Genomic DNA, 19840 nt, shown 5'->3' on the forward strand with positions numbered 1-19840 from the left:
GGCTGACCCATCAGACACACTGAGCCCTGAGGGTTAGGGTCAGAGCCCTGCCTTCTTCCTCTGGGGCTCACCAGGATGTACTTACCTGGGACCCTTGTGGAGCTTCTGGGAGCAAGGAGAGGAGGTGTGTGGAGAGAAACCAGCTCACTTCAGCCACACAGCTCCACAGCCCTCACCCAGGCCTCTTCCTGTCTCCCTGGGGTCCTGACTCAAGGGTCTTGGTGCCAGGGATCCTGCTTGCCCTTGTGAGTGGGATGAGAACCCCCCCAAACAGGGAAAGCATGCCCCTATTCACAGAGTCTGTCTCAGTTGAACCATAAAGACTTGTTCTCAGAGGTGGGTCAAGCAGGGCCAGCTGTACTTATCTGACAGGTAAGGAAATGGGACTCAGAGGTAAATGCTGGCCTGAGTCCCAGAGCTGGCTTTCTAACCCAAGATCCTGATGCTCAGTCTGTTATTGGTGGCTGAAGAGGGTTTAGGTCCCAGGGGTGCAGAGTGAAGAGGCCCCCCACCAGGGATAGGGCACCAGTTGGGCCCCTTTACCTTCTTCTCACTGGTGATGAGCTCGTAGGACTTGACGTCAGAGCCTGGTGACATGAAGTCCCCATAAAGGATGGGCTGGAAGGGGCAGACCTCACTGAAGGCTACCTCCCATTCCTCCATGTGGCTTTCTAGGAGCTTGTCAAACCAGCTGCGGTCCTCCTCGTTCACCAGGCGGTCACGGAACACACGGCAGTTCTCATGGTACCACAGTCGCAGCAGCTGCACCTTGTCCTGCAGCCATCCCAGCATCAGTGCCCACCCCCAGCCCTGGGCCTTCAGCTGCCTTTCAAAGTACCAGGAGAGGGAGGGTGAGCGGGAGCCACAGCTCTTGGGCCTGGCCATTTGGGGGGCTGCTCGGAAGTGCATCTGCTGACTGACTGAGGACCAAGTCCTGCAGAGTGCTGCCTGGGACTCTCCACCCCAGCTCTAGGCCCAGTAGGGCAAGTGCCTGTTGAGCTCCCAACTCCATGAGCTGGTCATTGCTTCTCCCCTCTACTGGCTTTCATGGCTCTCCAAACTCTAAGCCTAGGAAATGCCTGATTATTCTTATACCTTCCAAATACCCCACATCTAACTACTCAGCACATTCCACTAATTTGAGCCTCATATCCCCTCTGAGTCTGCCTCCATCTCTGTTGCTGCTGCCACTTCTATCCCTACTTCCCCACCTCCCTGTGGGTGACTAGACCACCCTCAGGGAGCCCCGAGGTTCTTCTCTCAACAGCTTCGGTTATAGCTTGGCAAGGTCAGGGCGGCTTCTGTCTTGTTCACTCTCTGCCCCTGCCCCTGGGCTCCACACACACTGACCAGTCAGTTCTCCATTAGGCATATTTACCCCCCATGCATCCCCTGGATCCCCATCTCCTTGGGGATGCAGTCCCCTCTGGCAGCTCACAGGGTGTGCTTGTCCAGTACACACGATGCCCTGCTCTCCACTGTACTTCTTGCTCCTGACACTTGGAAGGCAACCTACTCACTCTCCCCACAAATCTTCTCACACCCAGGGCTTCCATCAGGAACCCTGTTTCTCCCTGGCCTTGCTCTGGCTCCCTCTTCTTGCAGCCCCATCACAGCTGTAAGACAGAGCTCAGCTGCATGGAGGCAGGACTCTTGGGGCCCCGGCACCCACCACGTCCCCAGCTCCCTCAAGGCCTGGCCTCATCAAGTCTGGGGAGTTTGGGCAAGGAGGCCTGAAACTGGGGGCCAGGGAGGACAGTGAGGGCAGAGTGGGTACTTCTCTACTGAACACAGGGGAGGGGCCTGCCAGAGTCTCACCTCAACCTTGGCTGGGTCTGCCATGAGCATGCCCTGGAAGACCTTGGAGAGGTCCCTCAGGTTGAAGGTGTAGTGTGACTTGGCTGGGGTGGGCAGCAGCTGGGAGGTGATGGTGGAGTACACCATGATGGTAGCTTCCACGAGGAGATCCGTCAAGTGGGCGATGTTGGGGGCCCCGGCTATGGGAACAGGAGTGGGCCTGAATCACACATGCAGGAGCTCCTTGTGCAACCTCTGAAGATCCTAGCCCCCAGTCCTCACTGGTGCTGTGCTTTCCCTCAGACACCCCTTCTTCAGGCAGCATGCTTTGGTTCTACCTACCCTTCAGCCCCTCTCCTCCACCAGGACTTCCCGATACCCTCCACCTCAGGGTGAGGAATCTCCTGCTCTGAGCTCCCCGCTTTTACAACCTTATTGCTGACATAGCCTGTCCATGTACTGGGGCACTGGGAAGAATTTGGTGCTAGGTGGGCCATTACTCTGCTGCCCTATGGGGGAAAGACTTGAAACATGCCAGCTCTGAGCCATGCACGGGAGGGTTGCATGGTCCCCACGGACTCAGGACTTCATGGTGAGTGTAGCAGGGCTGGAGCTCAGCTGCGACCCTCAGGCTCACCTTGACGCTGCAGTTCCCCCCAGCCTGCCTCTTCACTACTAACAATCCATTTGCTTGTTTTTGAAAATCATCCAATTCTTTGCTGGGAACCACAATTCTGTCAGCAGGAACTTGGGGCAGAGGGAGCCCCTAAAAGTTGGAAAAAGTAAAGAAGGGCAGGAGGGCTCCTGAGCTCCAGAGGAGGCTTTCCCACATATGCAGGTGCTCCTCCTGGGCCTGGGCACAGACACTCCTTGCCTCAACAAGAGAACATGCTTGTAGGGAGAGCGACTAGACACCCACAAGCAATGTGGACAGGCAACAGGAGCCAGAAGTGCCATGGAGAGACTGGTAGCAGGAGAGACGTTAGGGAGAGGCAGGGTTGGGGATTTTGACATGAGGCCTCACTGAGGAGGGCACTCAAGCAGAAACGTGAGGAAGTGAGGCACGAGCAGGCCTAGAACTGGAGAGAAGTGATCCAGAGAGGGGACTGTGAGGGTGGAGGCCCTGAGGTGGGCACACCTGGGGCGTTAAGGACTAAGAGGAGATGCAACCACAGGGGCTGATGGGGTGGCTCTGCCTGCCACTGCTGGAGCTTGAGGGCTTGCCTTCATGGGCGGGGCTGGAGGAGAGAGAGAGAGATAGAGAATGAATGTGATCTGATTTAATATTTGAATGGGTCCCTCTGGCTGCAAGTGGAGGATGGATGGACGCAGGAGGTGAAGGCAGAAGCAGGGATGCCAGGGCTACTGCTAGGGCTGGGTGAGTGAGGATGGGCAGTAGCTGGGGTGATTTCTGGAGGGAGAGTCAGCAGGACATCCTGACCAATGTGTGTGTGAGAGAGAAGAGTCTGGATGACGCTACAGCTCTTGTCCTGAGCAACTGAAAGGACAGAGTGGCCACCACCTGAGATGCCCAGTGGACACCTGAGAGGAGATGTGGGGTAAGGGGTTCGGGAGAGAGGTCTGGACTGAAGATGCAAACTTGGGCCTCGTCATTAGCACTCGGATGGGCTTTATTGTTGGAGCAGGAGGAGACCACCCCAGGAGAGTGAGGTTAGAGGGAGGAGAGGCTGGAGAGCCAGCGCCAGTCAATCTAGGAAGGGTTGGCTACAGGAAGGGGGACTTGTTTGCTCAACACTGCTGACAACCAGGGTAGGTGCAGACTGAGAGCAGGCTACATGAGGTCACTGGTGACAATAACACTCCTAGGGGAGTGGTGAGGTTCAAGGGAAGTGGGAGGAAAGGGCTGGTACCAGCAGGAGATGATTCTTTTGAGGAGCTTTGCAGTCAAGGCAAGCAGAGAAATGGAGCGATGGCCCGGCATAGGTGGGAAGGAGGCAAGACAGGTGACTTTTGTATTTGTTGTTACGATGGGAGAAATTGAGACATGCTTGCCCGAGGGGCGACTTGCGTTGGGGTGGAGATGGAGCCACATCCTCAAGCATATAACAGGGGATGGGATTTAGGCCTAAGGGGAGGGCTTGGCCTCAATGGGAAGTAGGGAAGTTCATTCCAAGAAATAGGAGAGGATGCGAGAGAGGATACTGAGGGAGGCCTGGGTGCAGGTGGATATGGAGGACTAGAGAGGGCGCTGTCTTCTGACAGCCTGTTTCAGCTGAGGGGGTAGAAGAGGTGGGACATGAAATGGGGACAGAGTTCTGGGGTGTCCATTGCCATGCTGCAATGACCAACAGGCCTGCCCTGTGTGAGGCTGCCTCACGGGGGCTGCCTGTCCCCAGCTGCAAATCACCCCTGGCTCTTGAGGTCATGCCTGCTCCTTGGAGAGGCCGGCTTTTTTTGGAGCCTCTGCTTCTTCACACAGGGTGGAAGATTGTTGGATTTCTTTATTCATTCATTCAACTCACATTCGCTTGGCTTCTTCTCTGGGCCAGACACTAACCCAGGCACTGAAGGACCGATGGCTAGAAGAAGGGGTGAATGAGCCTAGGAAGGCGGTCAGCCATGGTACTAACCTTTGCTCTAGCAAAGGCCCAACGTCCCCATATAATCCTGAGGATGGTTGACTGTGGTTCCTGGTCCCCAGTCTGAGCCACACCCAACTGGAGCCCAGGGCTACCCTGGAATCAGAGACCCTTCCCATCTAGGCCTGTACTTACGCACAGGATCCCGGTAGCTTTTTTCTCCAAGGAGTCCATCTGGAAGTTTGAGGGAGAGACATGAGGCTCAGAGTTAAGTGTGCCCCTTACTGCCCACTCTGGCTAGCTGCTCTCAGGGTAGCCACCAACCCCCTCCTGGGACAATGTGGCCCCCATCCCTATGTTGGGCATGTAGGCACATCTGGTCTATAGCACTTGGGTGCAGAGCAGGAAAGGCCAGAGGGAAGGCCTAACGCCCATCACCCATAACCTGGCACAGTGCCAAGTGGAGTTCACAGGTCGGAGTATGTATTAGGTGGGAGGTGGGATGGTGGGGGAAAATTCCATCCAGGGGTGGACTTTCCCCCAAGTCCCATCAAGGATCAGGGCCATTTTGTCTATTCTATCATGACGGCTTTTCCTCAGTTCCAAAAGTAAATCCTTCCACCAGAGTTCCTGGGCAAGTAGTAATAGATACATGGGTACTTATTCAGGTAAATCCATTTGTGTACATAGTATATATTATATTCAGCAGTCACCAACTTCCAGACCTCATGCTGGATGCTCTACATGCAATGTGTTACTTAACCTTCAGGACTTGGGGTGGTGGGCACTAATATCATTGCCCATTTAACAGATGAAAAAACTGAGGCTCGGGGAGGTTCATGAATTTGACAAAGATAACTTAGCTGAGTAAGGAAGGGTGAAGTCAGGTCAGTGATTCAGTACTCCCCACTTTCCAGCGGCTGCCCAGCTGTCCTTGGTGTAGCTTACCTGGCCTGGGCTTTTGCCTTTGCCATGGCCTCCCCAACTCCTAACAATGCTCACCCATCCAACTGCCCAGGATGGTGGAGAAGATGCGCTTCTTGCTGACCTCGTCCATCTCAACAAAGGACAGGTAATTGAAGTGGCGTGTCAGCCGCGGAGTGATGGCATTTCTGCCTCCACCTGGGGGGCCCATGGCACAGACAAAGTTGATGTCCACCAGTGTCTTGAAGGCTCCTGGAATGGGGGCAGGAAGTCAGGAGGGGACCCTGCCCAGGGCTTCAGTATGACTTCTGTGGGCCCTGGGCACTTTTATCTTCCTCCATTAAAAAATATAAAAAATCATAATTTACAACAGTATTAGTATAAAGGCAAATACATTACTATATATTAAAATTTTCTTTGATATAAATGTTCATTTCTCCTCTGGTTTTAAAATAAATTAAAACATTTCTGAGAACCCTCTAAAAGTACTGTACTGTGGATCCTAGGCCCTGTGCCTACACTGCCTAATGGAGGAATGCCCTGCCCTGCCCAGCACGCCCTGCTGGTGCCCCACTGCCCCGGGCTGACTGGCACGCACCGATGATCTTGCGGTCATACCAGCCACCATGGTCCATCCACTGGCGCAATAGCTCGATAGGCGGCTGGGCACCATATGTTTCCAAGGCTGGCATGTTCAGGTCATCGATGAAGAAGATGAAGTTACGACCCAGGGGGGGTCCAAACACACCTTTCCGCCTACAGGGAGGGACCATGTGAGCCCAGTACCCAGGGACACCAGGTCCTCTGGGAATCCAGGGGCAGCCTCTGGGAAGCCCTCACTAACTTTGGTCTCATCTAAATTTCTGGACCTTTTGAGCAGTCCTTTGTCCCATCCTGCATGTTCTAGATCATCACTCCTGGCTTCCCTAAGTCTGGTCTCCCTCAAGGTGAGTCTTGTCTCCCATGCATATGCCCAAGTGTCCAGCCCAGGACAAGCACCCATGAAAGGGTTCAGTAGGAATTCTGGATGCAAGAAGTTTTCAGAACAGTTTTCATGGGAGCCCAGCCCACACCTCCCCAAGCCCCAGGAAGGTTTCTGGCAAACCCAGGAGGATTTGGTGGGGAGATTGGTTCAGCAAGACTAGGGGGACATTGGAGCCTAGAAAGGAATGGGGTTGCCTGCCTCTTGTCCAGCTTGCTGTCAATGAGGTCCTGAGTTTGGTTGGCCGAGGTACGGGCTGAGAAGGTGAGGAAGTGGCTGATATACTCCAGTGGCAGGTTCTTCAGAAGTTTGTCGGCAACGGTGAGGGTTTTCCCCGTGCCTGTTGGCCCGATGCACAGCACCTGGGAGAGTGCGGATCATGTAGGCAGAGCTCTCTCGCAGGGCCCAGTGCACAGGAGGAGCTGGCCACCCCGACCTGGGCCTTGGTGTAGGATGAGGCAGGGCATGGAGGGGCACTCACAGGCTTGTAGTTGGTGAGTAGCATGCCCAGCAAGTAGGACATCTGCACGGTATCCATGGTGGGCACAATGATGTTGCAGTAGTTGATGTCTGGCATCATGGTGAATGGAGCTGAAGAGTCCATCCACTTCACCCAGGTAACCTGGAATGACAGATGGCTCAGGGGTGGGTCTTGAACCCCTCTCTAACTCACCCCTGGCTGAGTGCACCAGGAGGGGAAGGAGCTACACTGCAGGGCGTTAGCAAGAGGGCCCAGTGAGGGGCTGCTTCTGATAGAAATTGGAAGCCCCATGCCTCACCCTCTGCCTGGGTAGGGGACTTCAGGAACAAACCACCAGGAATGGCGGTGGGGGTGGTGCTCTCTGCATGCAGCTGCCACCAGTGGCAGGTTCCCTAGGGACTGCTAGTCCCTAGGTCTCTGTGAGAAGGAGGTGCCCTGGGAATCAGACAGCTAGAATTAAAACATCTTTGCTATTTAGTTTCAGGCTGCCCAAGAGTATGGAGGCCAGAACCATGAGTGCCGGCATCACCTGAACACTCTGAGGTCACCTGGCCTGGTCTCCCCCACCATCCCCATGTGCGTTAATCCCTTCACCACAGCCCTGACCCAGCTCGAAGACCTCCCTTGATGGGGGCATTCACTATAAAACATGTCCCATTGGGGACAGTTCTGACTGTTAGACTCAAATGTGCCCTGTGAGGTTCCTGGTAGGACTCTGCACTGTGACCATCTCTGCAGAAGCCTCTCTGCTCCTTCCTCCCTCTGAGCTGGGGTCCTCATGCTGCAATTAGGTAAGGCTCATGGAGTCCTCACTGGCTTACAGGAGGGATGGGAACACTGAGTCAGGCCATGGGGACTTGCTCTCCTCTTGGGGAACCCAGGCCCTGGACAAACGGGGCTTTAAAGTAAAATGGGAGTGGCCAGAGGAGACAGTGTGTATGATTGAGAAGGGAGGTGCTCTAACCTCTCCTAGATCCAGGTTCAAGTCCATCTCTGCAATGACTAGCTGAGTATGACTGTTCTGAGCCTTAGCATCCTTGTTTGGGAAATCACCCCACCATGGTTCTGTGAGGATTCATGAGATGATGTACCTATCCCAGCTTGAGACCTGTGGTTGTCAACATGGTCTCCTCTCTCTAGCCATTATTCATCAGGAAGGACAGCCACCACCCAGTGGGGCCCTCCCTGTCCTGTCCCCTTGGGGAAGGCCTGCAGTCACCTGCTTGCCCTCCTCCTCTTCATCCTCATCATTGGTATTGCTGATGCCAGCATCCTCCAGCCTGTAATCGAACACCAGCCCCTCCTCTGGGAAGTGCATCTTCAGCTGCAAGGAACCGAGAGGAACACCAGGTTGTGAGGCCTAGTAGTTTGTGTGGCTACTTGTCACTGGGGGCCTGGGCCTGGGGGACAGCCTCAGAATGTCCAGCACTCAGCACACATGTCCCAGACCTGGGAGCCCACCCTGGGGGCTGCCACCTCTCACGTTTTCTATCTTCATCCTGATCCTGAGCCAGTGGCTGAAGCTGATGCGGCTGGCACTGTCTCCTGTGGCGCCCACACTCCAGATCAGGGAAAAGATGAACCATGGCTCTATCAACTCTGGGATGCGACTCAGCTTTTCGGGGGGTATTTTCTTGAGGCCCTGGGGACAAAGGGGACAGCATCAGGCTAAGGCAGAAACAGTGGTGAGTGGCCTGAGAAAATTCGTGGTGAGGGGCCTCACTTGGTCTCCGCTGCAGAATTCTGTGTCTGCAGCAGAATGGACTGGGCGTTCCTGTGACCCAAGTGAGCCAATCTAACACTCTCTTTCAGGAAGCCGGACTTGGGATTCAGGGCCCTCAGGCAGCTCAGGCAAGGAGAACAGGGCCCAGGAAGCAGGCATCCCGCCCACTGCTCAGATCCGTACCTCTTTAGGCACAAAGGGCTTGAAAAAGCAGTCCAGCAGCTTGAGGAGACTCATAGTTAGGTTGCCATTGGTTGAGGTAATCACCTCCTTCACCGAAGACCGAATGAAAGCAATGGATCCCTGCAGTAGATAACACCCGACTCCTGTGGCTGGTGGACACAGCGCACTGCTGCCACACCTGGGTCTGGCACACTGTGGCCTCACTTACCTCCAGGAAGCCAACAAAGAGGGTCTTGAAGTGCTCCTGGTAGGGCTTGAGTAAGGGAGGGAGCCTCTTCAGCCAGCACTCAACAAAGGGCATGAGCCCCAGGATGCTGGGCTCCAGGTACACCATGCCACAACGGGACACTGTGGCTGGTGAGGCCACTGCCAGGTCCTGAACCTCAAACATCATGGTCATCTCCTGGCACCAAGATGATCTGTGTGAGTGAGCCAGCTGCCAGCCCCCAGGGCCAGGAAAAGGGCTGCAGGGCCATGGGCAGGGGGTGCTCATCCTGTGGCTGTGGGCATGGGGCCAGCTGCGGGCTAGGAGCCATGCTAGGGGGTGGGGGCGGAATGCAGGAACTCCTTGGTCCTCAGCTGATAATGTGGCCCTCTCCAGAGCCCTGAGAAGGAACATGAGTCAGGAGATTCCTGGGAGCTCTGTGAACAGCCTGGAGTCAGGGGATTTGGGAGTTCTTGGGGCCATGAAGAAAGCTGATGGGAGCTGCATGCTCTGCTACAGAGCCTGTACCTGTGTACGTGGACATAATTTCACATTGACCTCTAGGTGTTGTCAGAAGGGCTCAGAAGGTTGGCTCAGTGTAGATACAGTGAACTGCCTTCATTCCCAGGGGATACCTTCCTTCTCTGAGAACTGCTCCTCACACAACAGGGAGGCATCCTTATGGTCAGGTCTGTACCCCAGACTCTGGGCACATTGCCAGAAGGGTGGCCTGGACTGGGCCAACATGGTTGAAAGTGGGCCTGGGAGGCACAAGATAGTATGAGCTGGGCTCAGAGCATCATAGAAGGTGGGTCTGCTGAAAGGGCAGCACTGAGCAGCTGCACAGGACATGGCTGAGGTGTGGCAGCTCAGGGACTGGGAGGGGTGTGAGGAGCTGGGTCCTAGGTGGGTTGTGGTGACTGCCTGAGATGCAGCTGTGGCCCAAGAGGGACGGGTGGAGGGAGACAAGGTTTGGCCATCACAGTGTGGCCTCCAGGCCCACCCAGCTGCAGAGGAGAGCAGCTGAGTGGAACAGGTAGACATACCTCTGTGAGCTTTATGATCTCCCCGGAGCTGAGGCACAGCTTCTTGTTGTCGTCCAGCACCGTGTTCATGTTCTCAATCCAGACAGCATCCACTGGCCCGTCGAACATGTACCACTTCTTGCTGGTGTCGGAGGTGGTGGCCCCCGCCCGGATGAGGGAGGAGAAAATCCCATCTGTCCTGCAGCCACAGGGAGGGGAGGGCTGTAGGTGCCAAAGAGGCAAGGCCAAAAGCACAGCTAGCTCCAAAGACCTGATGCTAGGCTGGTCCTGCTTTGCTTGCTTTTTTTTTTTTTCCCCTTCATTCTTCAATATCTTCATTCATTAAAAAAAATTAACAGGGAAAACAGGACGTTTTGGTGTAATGAAAATGTGTGCTTATATTCCCTCTGCTGAATTCCCACTAAAGTTATATTAAAGGAAAATAAAAGAAGATATCCAGAAAAGAAAATGGAAGTAAGAGAGGAGGCAACAGCAGAAATGGAGGCCCACATAGTCCTGGAGGACAGAAAGAGATGGGGAAGCGGGAAAATGAGTAAGCAGAGAAAGCAGGTGATGGGTTGTGAGATGTACCTAGTTCCTACCTCAGAACCAGGAAGGCTCAGATTTCAGAGGTACCAAGTGCCCTGGAAGGGGTATAGGGGGACATTTTATGGCTTGATCCTCAGGCTCCCCATCTACCCACACAGGAACCTGGAGTGGGTGTGGATGAGACCCTTCACTGGAAATAAGGGAAGCAGGACAGGCTCGCATTCAGAAAGATGGGTTATGCTCCCTACAGTGCCCATCCCCCACTGGGTTCCCACAACATTAGAGCCAAGCAGACACCCCCAGCAGGAGACTGGAGGCTTCTTTGGAGATACAGAATTGCCCCAGAGAAAAGACACTGATGTTTGGAGGGTCTCAACCCAGCTGTCATTCTCCCAGCTCAGTGCAGTTCCTTTAAAATGCACACCCCAGACTGGGAAAAGAGGCCTGAGAAGGACCACCAGCCTCTCTTGGGGAAGTGATAGAAGTCATTTCCTGAGCACTTGGTGTGTGCTACAATGTCCAGGCATCTTTCATGCGTTAAGCTCATGTTCTCCTTACCATAACAATGGTGCCACTTTTATCTCCACTTTGCAGATGAGGGGACCAAGGCCCAGGAGGTGAGGAAGGTCACTCAGCCAGGAAGTACAGCTGAGGGTAGAGTCCCAGGCTTTGGGCTTCAGAGCCTGAGCTACAGACCTTCCACTGGACTAGGGGAGGAAGAGGGCGCCCATGGCCCATTGCCTGCAGAGGATCTGGGAGCAGGCCTATCACTGGAGGGGGGATCAGGGGTCACTCACCACTCATGGGTGAGCAGGTCAAACTCCCCGTACAGCTGGCCCATTGTGATGGACTTGGGGTTGAGTACATAGTAGTTGACAGCCTCGTACATGCCACCACTGATGGATGGCTGCCCTTTCAGTGACGTCATGGCAGCTGCTAGGACGCTGTAACACTGGGAAGATAGGAACTTAGGAGTGAGCCTCTTGGCCCCCTAGAGAGCAGGGCTGGAATGGGTAGGAGGTATTCTAGAAACCAAGAGGTGCAAATGCAGACCAAGGTCCCTGCTGAGGCTGCACTGCCCTCAGGTCCACTGTCTGGGCACGGGGTTGCCTGGCTTGGTTGCACTTACTTCACTCTTGCCAGAGCCTGTGGGGCCGACGAGCATGAGGCCGTGCCGCACCACTGTCGTCTCGTAGAGCTGGATGCACTTGGTCAAGAAGCCTGGGGGGACACGACGGAGGAATCCAGGGGTCAGAGCACGGGCTTAGGTCCTGTCTCTGCCACTAGCTTGCTGTATGCCTCAACTGGTCACCTCACTCCTTGAGCCTCAGTTTCCTCATCTGTAAAGTGTGGTCACATAGTCCTCATGGGCAGGGGTGGGTGAAGCCCTAAGCATGAGCATGGGAGAGAACAGGAACTCTCTGCTCCCAGCCAGTCATGATTTCCAGTTTTTTCTGGGACTATTACTCCTTAACATCCGTTGGTCAGGTGGCAGACCACATGGGCCTGCTCAGTGTCAGCTGTCACAGGCCCATAATCAACTCTAGCCCCAAAGCTACTGCCCAGCCAGCTTACTGAGAGCATTGCCCCGATTAAGTGCTGGCTGATACAAGGCAAAATCTCAGGGTCAGTCAGGAGCTTTAACTGACACGACCAGGGCTGTAGAAACAGCTGCCAGCTGTAGGTGGAAGGCCAGACCAGTGTGGGTTGGAAATGAGAGCATCACTTTGGCCCAGGAATGCGTGTGTCAGGGGAGCTATGGCACTGCAGGGTGGGCATCCTCGCCAAAAGCACAAGGGCTCGTTAGTCAGTTATGACAAAGCTGACCCAAGACCATCAGGAAGAAAAGAGTTTGAGGCTTCATTCAAGGAGCCTTCTGGGGCCTGGAGAGCAGAAGGTGGTGTCAGAGCCACATGTGGAAAGAACAATAAAGGGTGAGAGCAGCAGGCTTGCAGCATGAGCATTTCAGGCCCCAAGGAGGGTCTCATATGGTCAGGGTGACTGGTGTGATTTCCTGGAGAAGCATCATTCTCCCTGGGAGGGTCTTCGAGGAGGAGAGGGCCTCCAGGTTTGGGGCTGTGGGGACGACCTGCATGCCCACATGGTAGCAGGGCTGAGGTCCTCACTTTTTATCAGGGAAGGGTGTTCTTGTCATAGGAAGTCTAACCATGGGTGGTGTCCCCCCTGGCCCTTCCAGCTTCATGGTGGCCTTTGCAACAAGCCAGTTCAGAAGGGCCCAAGTGCTCCTATGATACCAGGGCTGTAGTTCCACAAAGAGAGTGAGCAAGTCCCATGGGGTGGGGGGGAGGGCAACATGCTTTGCTTGTGGAAGGAGCCCTCATTCAAAAGAGAGGAGTGTTGGCTGGGGTGAGCTGGGACAGGGATGGGGTGGACAGGCCACAGCTTTCCATTTTCCCCCAGTCATGGCATCCAGCCCCAGTCATGGACAGGGGACAGAGGACAGCTTCTGCCAGGGAGGAACAAGGCCCCAGAGAGGCCCAAGTGCTGGGACTGCTCCTCACATGGGGAGGAGAAGCTGCAGAGAGAGGACTGAGGGAGGGGACGCCACCTGCTTCCCTATTATGAAAGAATAACTATATCTTGGCCTCTGCCCTCATCCTGATACAGAGCTTCTCAAACATTTGTAAAGAGGAATGTTAAGAGAATCTTCTTTTCTAATATTTAGCCTTTGACCCTGGTTCCTGGCACAGAGCTCCTAGACCTTTGTAATTTCCTGAGTGCTGAAATCTTGGTCTAATGGGGTGACTTGATGCCAAGCTCCTGGTAGGGGGCTGGCCACCAGAATGACAAAGTAATGATTAGAAGCTTGCAATTTACAGCCCCCCCCCCATTGTCTAGAAAGGGGAGAGGAGCTGGAAATGAAGTTTATAATTGATCATGCCTACATGATGAAGTCTCCATAAAACCCCCAAATACAGGGTTTAGAGAGCTCCCAGGTTAGGGCACACACCCACATGCTGAAGGTGATATGCTTCAACTCTATGGGGTCAGATCTTGACCTGAGTATTTCTTCATTTGCCTATTCATCTGAGTCCTTTACCATATCCTTCATTATATAATAAACCAGTAAACATGAGTGTTTCCCTGAGTTGTAGCTGTTCTAACCAATGATCAAACCTGTGGAGGGGTCAAGGGAACCTCTGATATGCAGCCAAGTCAGACAGAAGTTGTGGGCAACTCAGGGACCTACCTCATGCAACTGGCGTCTGAAGTAGGAACAGTCTTTGGAACTGAGCCCTTAACCTGTGGGTTCTATGCTAACTCTGATCAGTGTCAGAATTGAACTGAATTTTAAGATACTCAGCTGGTGTCGGAATTGGTTGGTTAGGAAAATCCCGCACATCTGGTGTCAGAAGTACGTATAGCGTTAAGAGTGAAGGAGTTTTTTCTAGATAGCTATCACCTGAAGGGTACAGTGGAGACTGGGCTAGTGGCACCTGCCCTGTCCCATGGACTGCCTGACAGGGAGCCCCAGCCTGCAGTGTACTTGGCCAGGTGTGAGGGAGCTGGAGCCTGGACTGCTTGTCTCTGTTCTCCTGCCTGGGATCCCAGGGTGGCTGGAGCCAGCCCTTCCTTAGACACCCAGAGGCCAGGGGCTCACCATCCACATCCTTGAGGCTTTTCTCCTCGCAGGCCCTTCGGATGGCTTTGTCCAGGATGCCGTAGTCAATGTTCTCCTCCTTGATGGTAGGGAACAGGTCAGACACAATCCCAGAGAAGAGCTTGAGGTCCTCCTGCAGGAACTTGGGCACGTTCACATCACGGATGGCCCGGAGGCAGATTAGCTCCTGCAGCAGAGGCCGGAGGAGCCTTCAGGGCAGTCCAGGCCAGATGCCCCTCCAGCTGTCCTGGAGCCCTCCTAGAGCCCTCTCCCAGGCACTGCTCTGGATGGCACTCACCTCGTTCATGCTGGGGTTTTCTCGCTTGAGGTTCCCAGCAGCTGAGATCACGGTTTTCACAGCTCTCATCCCAAAGTCATAGTGGTCCTGTTGCCACCATACAGGGGGAGGGGTGGGTGGGTACTCTCCCTTTTGGGGCTTCTGCCTGGAACCCTCTGCCTTCCACCTGGTACCTGGCCCATTGCCCAGCTTGTAGCTAAAATGTCACTTTCCCTGTAGGCCGTCTATGACCGCCTGCCTGCCCCAGCCTGGGCCCGGTACCCTCCATCGGGCCCCTCTGCCACACTCTACATCACCATCCCAGTGGCCCTCTCCTTTTACTGGGTTACTTATTCTGTGTCTCCTGCTTGACTCTTAGCCCCAAGGGTAAGGACTATGCCTTGGTCACAGTTAAATTCCTGCAGTCCCAGCATGGTGCCAAGGGCAGGGAGGCACTGGAGTTTTATTCACAAAGTGGACAAAGGAGTTTCCCATGTGTATGCTGAACAAGTTAGCCTCCATGGCCTTTGAGCTTCCTTCTAAGATTCTTTCATAACATCTCTCCAGACCAATCTTTTCAGCCACATCACCATGGCCTTTTCCACTTGTCCTGTTTCTCTCTATTGTTGAGTAAGTGTTGGGAATAAATTTATCATGTTGTCCCATGGTGTCAGACCATGAGAATACATCTGGACTCAGAGACCAGCTCATTCCCAGAAATCTTGGACTTGGATGAAGAGACTGGGCTTGACTTTGGGTCACTGTCATTTGAGAAGGGGGAGGTTATTTACAGAACCATGTGGGAATAGCTGCTCTAATAAAGAGAAAGCATTTTTGAAAGTGGATGGTTAGAAGGAATAGTGTGTGGAGGTGTGGTCACCCAGGATGCACTGCGGTGGGCAGCTTTCCCCCCAACGAACAGACTGCATCCCCTCAAGCCCATGGGTTTTGTTGGGCTCCACCTACCCAGAGGCATATGGTTTCCCCTTAGCCATAGTGATTGGTGTTCATGCATGAGCAGGTCACTCAGAAAGGGCCCATTAGGGTGATATTAGGAACTTTTTCTGAAACTATTAGGAAAGAGAAACTAAGCTGCTAGCATGTGAACCCAGAGAGAGCTGAGGCTCATCTCTGCCACTGCAAAGGCCAAGGGATGGCAAGGCTGACTGAGAATGGAGCCAAATAGGAAAGCTCATCCACCAGTTCTGGTGCCTGGATCAAGGGTATCTGTCCCTAGAACCTGGGCTCAGCATGCTAGTGGAAGCCCCACGGCTGGGAGGCTCAGGTGGGAGGATGGCTATCCCACTCTGTCTCCATGAGACCCAGGTGCACTCTATATGCAGCCTTGGGTTGTGTCGCTCTTGGCCTCCTAATGGTTGACCCTCCCCTGCACCTGAACTAGCTGCAGTGGGCATCTGTTCTTGGCTCCTGCTCTAGCTCTCCTGTGCACTGCATGAGCCTGGCCAATCAACTAGCTGCTAAGAGTTTCAGTGTCTTCAGCTGAGAAATGGGGATGTAATTCCTATCTCATGGGGTTACTGGGGGCTGGCAGAGGTTCTCAGACCCTGGAACCTGGTTGGAGCAGGGCCTCACCTGGGAGCTGAGCTGCTCGGAGGATAGCTTGAAGGTGGTTGTGATCTTCTTGGCCAGCACATTGGCCTCATTGAAGCCAAAGGAGTAGAGAGAGATTTCAGCAATCATGGCGTAATCTGGAACCATCATGGCCACAGGCCGGAAGAGTGCCTGGGGTCCACAGTGCACATGTGAACAGAGAGGCAGACCTCTGCTCCTAGAGCACCACCTGCTTTATGGACTGTTCATTCCTCAGGAGGCAGCTTCACTGCCCTCCTCTCTGATGGATGCTTAGATCCTCCTCTGCAACATGCCTCCCATAGCTGAGGCTTATACTCCCCTGTGGCTGGACCACTCTACCCATTAGAAATTGATCTTTTGTGTTGACCTGAATCTGGCCCCAAAGGCCTGGGGCCTCCTTTCCATACCTGGGGTTGGGCATCAGGACCCTTGGGCAGGAGGGATACTATAGAGAATCACAGCCCTGATGAGCAACAATTGTATGCCTTGGATGAGTTCTTTTTTTAACCTTTTTATTTTTATCCACCCAAGGACATGCTCAGAGAGGGGAAGGGAGAGAGAGGGAGGGGAGAGACATCAATGTGAGAAAGAAACATGGACTAGTTGTCTCTTGCTTATGCCCTGGCTAGGGACCAAACTTGCAACCCAGGCATGTGCACTGACAAGAAATTGAACCCAAGACATTTCGGTTTACAGAAGGACACTCCAACTAACTGAGCCACACCAGCTAGGGCACCTTGAATGAGTTCTTTAGAATCTGAGCCCAGGCTACAGGCTCCAGTGTCTCCCAGTCCCCTAAGTGGCCTTCCAGGCCTGAACCTACCTTCAGGTTATCAGGCAGCTCGGTGCGGCCAGCATATCCTGGATTCATAGTGATAAACACCGCACAGGATGGCACGAGTGGGATCTCGACGCCCTCAAACATGAAGCGTTCCACCTACAGGGTGGCAGGGGTTGACTCGCCTGCCCCTCCTCTGGATGGGTCTGCTCATCCCCTGCTGATGCCCCTGTCCTGACTATAGTTGGTCAGCCCAGGCTGGATCCTCAATAATGAGCTGGCTCCTCTCTCAGGATCTGGCCTAAGACCTTTGGTCCCAGTTGCTACCTGTGGCCTCTTAGGTCCTGGCTGCCGGAAGTCTTTATAGATCTCCTATCTCCCACACCCAGTTCCTGACACTGGTTCTCTTGAGATGTGAGCAAGCTTAGCTTTCACTGGGACCCATGGCCCCCTACTTGGGTGGCTTTGGGGCACCTGCCAGCTTCCCAGCTCTTGTTCCCAGGAGAAGACTGCTGGCCACTCTGAATGAGACTAAAGGAAGGACAGATGTCTTTCCTGTGGAAGGGACCCCTTCATCCCCCACAGCTTGGACTGGGAGCTACCCTCAGAGTAGAGTAGGGATGTGGGGCTCACTGACTGGCTATAATAGCCCCCAAGCGGGAGCTCCAAAATGGGGGAGGGAGAAGTGCACAGTCCCCTGTAGGATGAGAGGGGCTGGCCTCAGGGCAGGCTCACTGCCTGGCTTCTCACCCTGCAGGGTGGGGAGTCACAGGAAGGCATGGGTGTGGTGGGTATAGATGAAGTGATGAGGTGGTGACTTGGGGAAGTATGCAGGGGGATAGCTCACCCGCTGTTGCTGAGCCTTCTGGATGGTGGTGATCTGCTGCGCCACCACAGACAGCACTTCAATATCGATGCGATTGAACTCATCAAAGCAGGCCCAGGCCCCAGAACTAAATGAGGTGAGAACATAAGGTGGATATGAGTTCAGAGCCCACCTGGCACCTCCAAGGGTCCCTCTGACTCCACTGGGAGAGAAACAGTCAACAGCGATCTCTGTCAGCTCAGCCACAACCCCAACTGTCCAGCACCCTTCCCCAGTGCCCACAGGGGCTGAGCCTTTGACTCCTGTTATCCCCTGCTGCCGCCTCCACCATGCTGTGAGGCTCCTCGCATGCGGTGTCTCCACGCGAGCTCAGCCTTCCTGCCCTGTCCTGTGCCACCCTCACACCCAGCCTCACCTGGCCAGGCCCTTGAAGAACTTGCCCATGGCCATGAAGTTGAGCTGATCAGAGCAGTTGAACACAACAGTCTGGATGGCCAAGGCCTTGCCCAGGTCTTTGGTAGTTTCCGTCTTCCCTGTGCCAGCTGGGCCAGCCGGGGCGCCCCCAAACTTGAGATGCAAGGCACCAGTCAGGGTCAGATAGCACCTGCAGGAGTGAGAGAAGGTGTACATAGGCCACGCAACTTCCTCAGGATTCCCACAGACACCAGGACAGAGAGCCTCCCCATCTTGTTTCCTGATGATGAGCGGCTCTTGTTCCTCCTTCCTCTCAGGGAGCCAGGTATTCTCAGTCTTGGCTACTGGGGCCAAGATTGCAGCCTTTGCTGAGTACTTCTCCACCCCACTCCGTGGCCATGCAGAGCCCATTGAGAAGGCTTATCTGTGGCCACACTTCATTTTCCTTACTCAAAAGCCAACTTGAAAATCTGCTACTAAATATAGTTGGCAAGAGGAAATGACTGATTGCTTTAGAAGAGAACTGTTCACTTTATAAAAGGACTTGCCCATTATTTCTCTCAAGATCAATTCTTCTGGCACACTGAAAGGAGGATTTGACTGAAAAAAAAACATCATAAAGCTTACACCCATTAACTTTTACTGAGCTATGAGCTTTACATATCAGCTCATGAAATTCTCATAACCACCCTGAGGAAGGCGCAGAGAAAACTAAGGCATAGGGGGGTTGAGTTACCTGCCCAAGGTCACTCAACCTGTGGCAGTGAGAGCTGGTTTTAAACCTGAAGCCCATGTTCCTAACCCTGAGTGCTCTGATAGTCTGGCTGTGCCTCTTGGTCCTTGCTCTTTTGGGCCAGCCAGAGCTGAAGGAAGGGTCTCAGTAGGGGCAGGTACATGGGGAAGGGGACTCTTACCTGTCGGTGAGGGGCGTGATCACCAGCCTCCCACTGTTGCCGAGGTACTCGTAGCCGTAGATGAACTCGGCATTTACAGCTCTAATGTACAGGTTGTTATTTGTCCAATAGTACCTGGAATTGCAGGGAGGTGGGTTCCTGGCCCTGGGGACCATAAGTCACTGGGCAGGGTATGCAGTTGAGGAGAGGTGGCTCTTTTGGTGAATAAGGACATCAGGTACCTCTGTCCAGTTTGTCTTGGGGCCTCAAGGGCTGGGAACAGCAATTATGGATTGACTCTCCATCCTCCCCTGGCCCCGGCCTGCAGCTGCTCTGACCCTCAGGGTGGCTGGGCCAGGGGCCCTGTCTCCTTACCTCAGCTGTGAGATCCACTCGAAGTCATTCACACTAATCACATTCTCCTGGATCAGCTTGGCCACCACATCCTTGGCATGGACCTCAATGACGATTAGTGCTGATAGTACTGCCCGTTGCATGTGGGACAGCTTACCCCGCACCAGGGCCACCAGGTCACTGAGCTGCAGGAGTTGGGGGACACTGTCAGGAACAGTCACACCAGGGGTATACTCTCTCTCCTTTGCACAGAGGGTGGGCTTTTAGCCAGGTACAGCCCCTCTATCCTGGGGGCTTCTGATAGTCTGTGATAAGAGGGGCATAGGAAGGGCATTGGTCACATGAGAAGTCCCCAAGGAAGTGAAGAAGAATGGAGGCATACACATGGCATCTGCCTTCCTGTAGTGTACAATGTCACCTGAGCCTTCAGTGGCCAGGTGCTGGAGCCTGGTGAGGAGCTCGAGGAAGGAGTGTGGTGAGGAGCCAGTGCACAGAGCTGGGATGGTGCAGGATATGGCTCCTTCAGTGACCATCAGGAGAGGGGCACCTGTCTGGCCTCAGAGCTTTCTACCTGCTGGTGGCTGGTCATGAGACACTCATTTCTGGGGTGTCTGACCTTCTGCTCTTTGGATCCAACCCAAGGTCTCTCTCAGGATTAATACAGGAAAAAGCTC

At 54.1% G+C, this 19840-nt stretch overlaps 1 protein-coding gene across 2 annotated transcripts in view; it reads right to left on the reverse strand.

The window, feature by feature from the left end:
* DNAH1 (dynein axonemal heavy chain 1) overlaps window positions 1–19840 on the reverse strand; it is a 77448-nt gene that overhangs the window by 16641 nt on the left and 40967 nt on the right. For both annotated transcript variants that reach the window (XM_090284083.1, XM_090284084.1), the window contains exons 26-47: window positions 19188–19351; window positions 18834–18947; window positions 17921–18109; window positions 17527–17632; window positions 16725–16838; window positions 15902–16051; window positions 14330–14416; window positions 14032–14218; window positions 11539–11630; window positions 11207–11361; window positions 9882–10059; window positions 8839–9033; window positions 8631–8750; window positions 8208–8366; window positions 7944–8048; window positions 6725–6865; window positions 6445–6605; window positions 5860–6017; window positions 5340–5513; window positions 4533–4571; window positions 1819–1997; window positions 544–774 (exon numbers count right to left, since the gene is read on the reverse strand). In XM_090284083.1, the coding sequence (XP_090140209.1) occupies window positions 544–774; window positions 1819–1997; window positions 4533–4571; window positions 5340–5513; window positions 5860–6017; window positions 6445–6605; window positions 6725–6865; window positions 7944–8048; window positions 8208–8366; window positions 8631–8750; window positions 8839–9033; window positions 9882–10059; window positions 11207–11361; window positions 11539–11630; window positions 14032–14218; window positions 14330–14416; window positions 15902–16051; window positions 16725–16838; window positions 17527–17632; window positions 17921–18109; window positions 18834–18947; window positions 19188–19351 (3198 nt within the window). The remainder of the gene's footprint in view (window positions 1–543; window positions 775–1818; window positions 1998–4532; window positions 4572–5339; window positions 5514–5859; window positions 6018–6444; window positions 6606–6724; window positions 6866–7943; window positions 8049–8207; window positions 8367–8630; window positions 8751–8838; window positions 9034–9881; window positions 10060–11206; window positions 11362–11538; window positions 11631–14031; window positions 14219–14329; window positions 14417–15901; window positions 16052–16724; window positions 16839–17526; window positions 17633–17920; window positions 18110–18833; window positions 18948–19187; window positions 19352–19840) is intronic.

Source organism: Furipterus horrens, unplaced genomic scaffold (assembly GCF_987537825.1).
Source record: "Furipterus horrens unplaced genomic scaffold, mFurHor1.1.pri manual_scaffold_7, whole genome shotgun sequence".
Classification (NCBI taxonomy): domain Eukaryota; kingdom Metazoa; phylum Chordata; class Mammalia; order Chiroptera; family Furipteridae; genus Furipterus; species Furipterus horrens.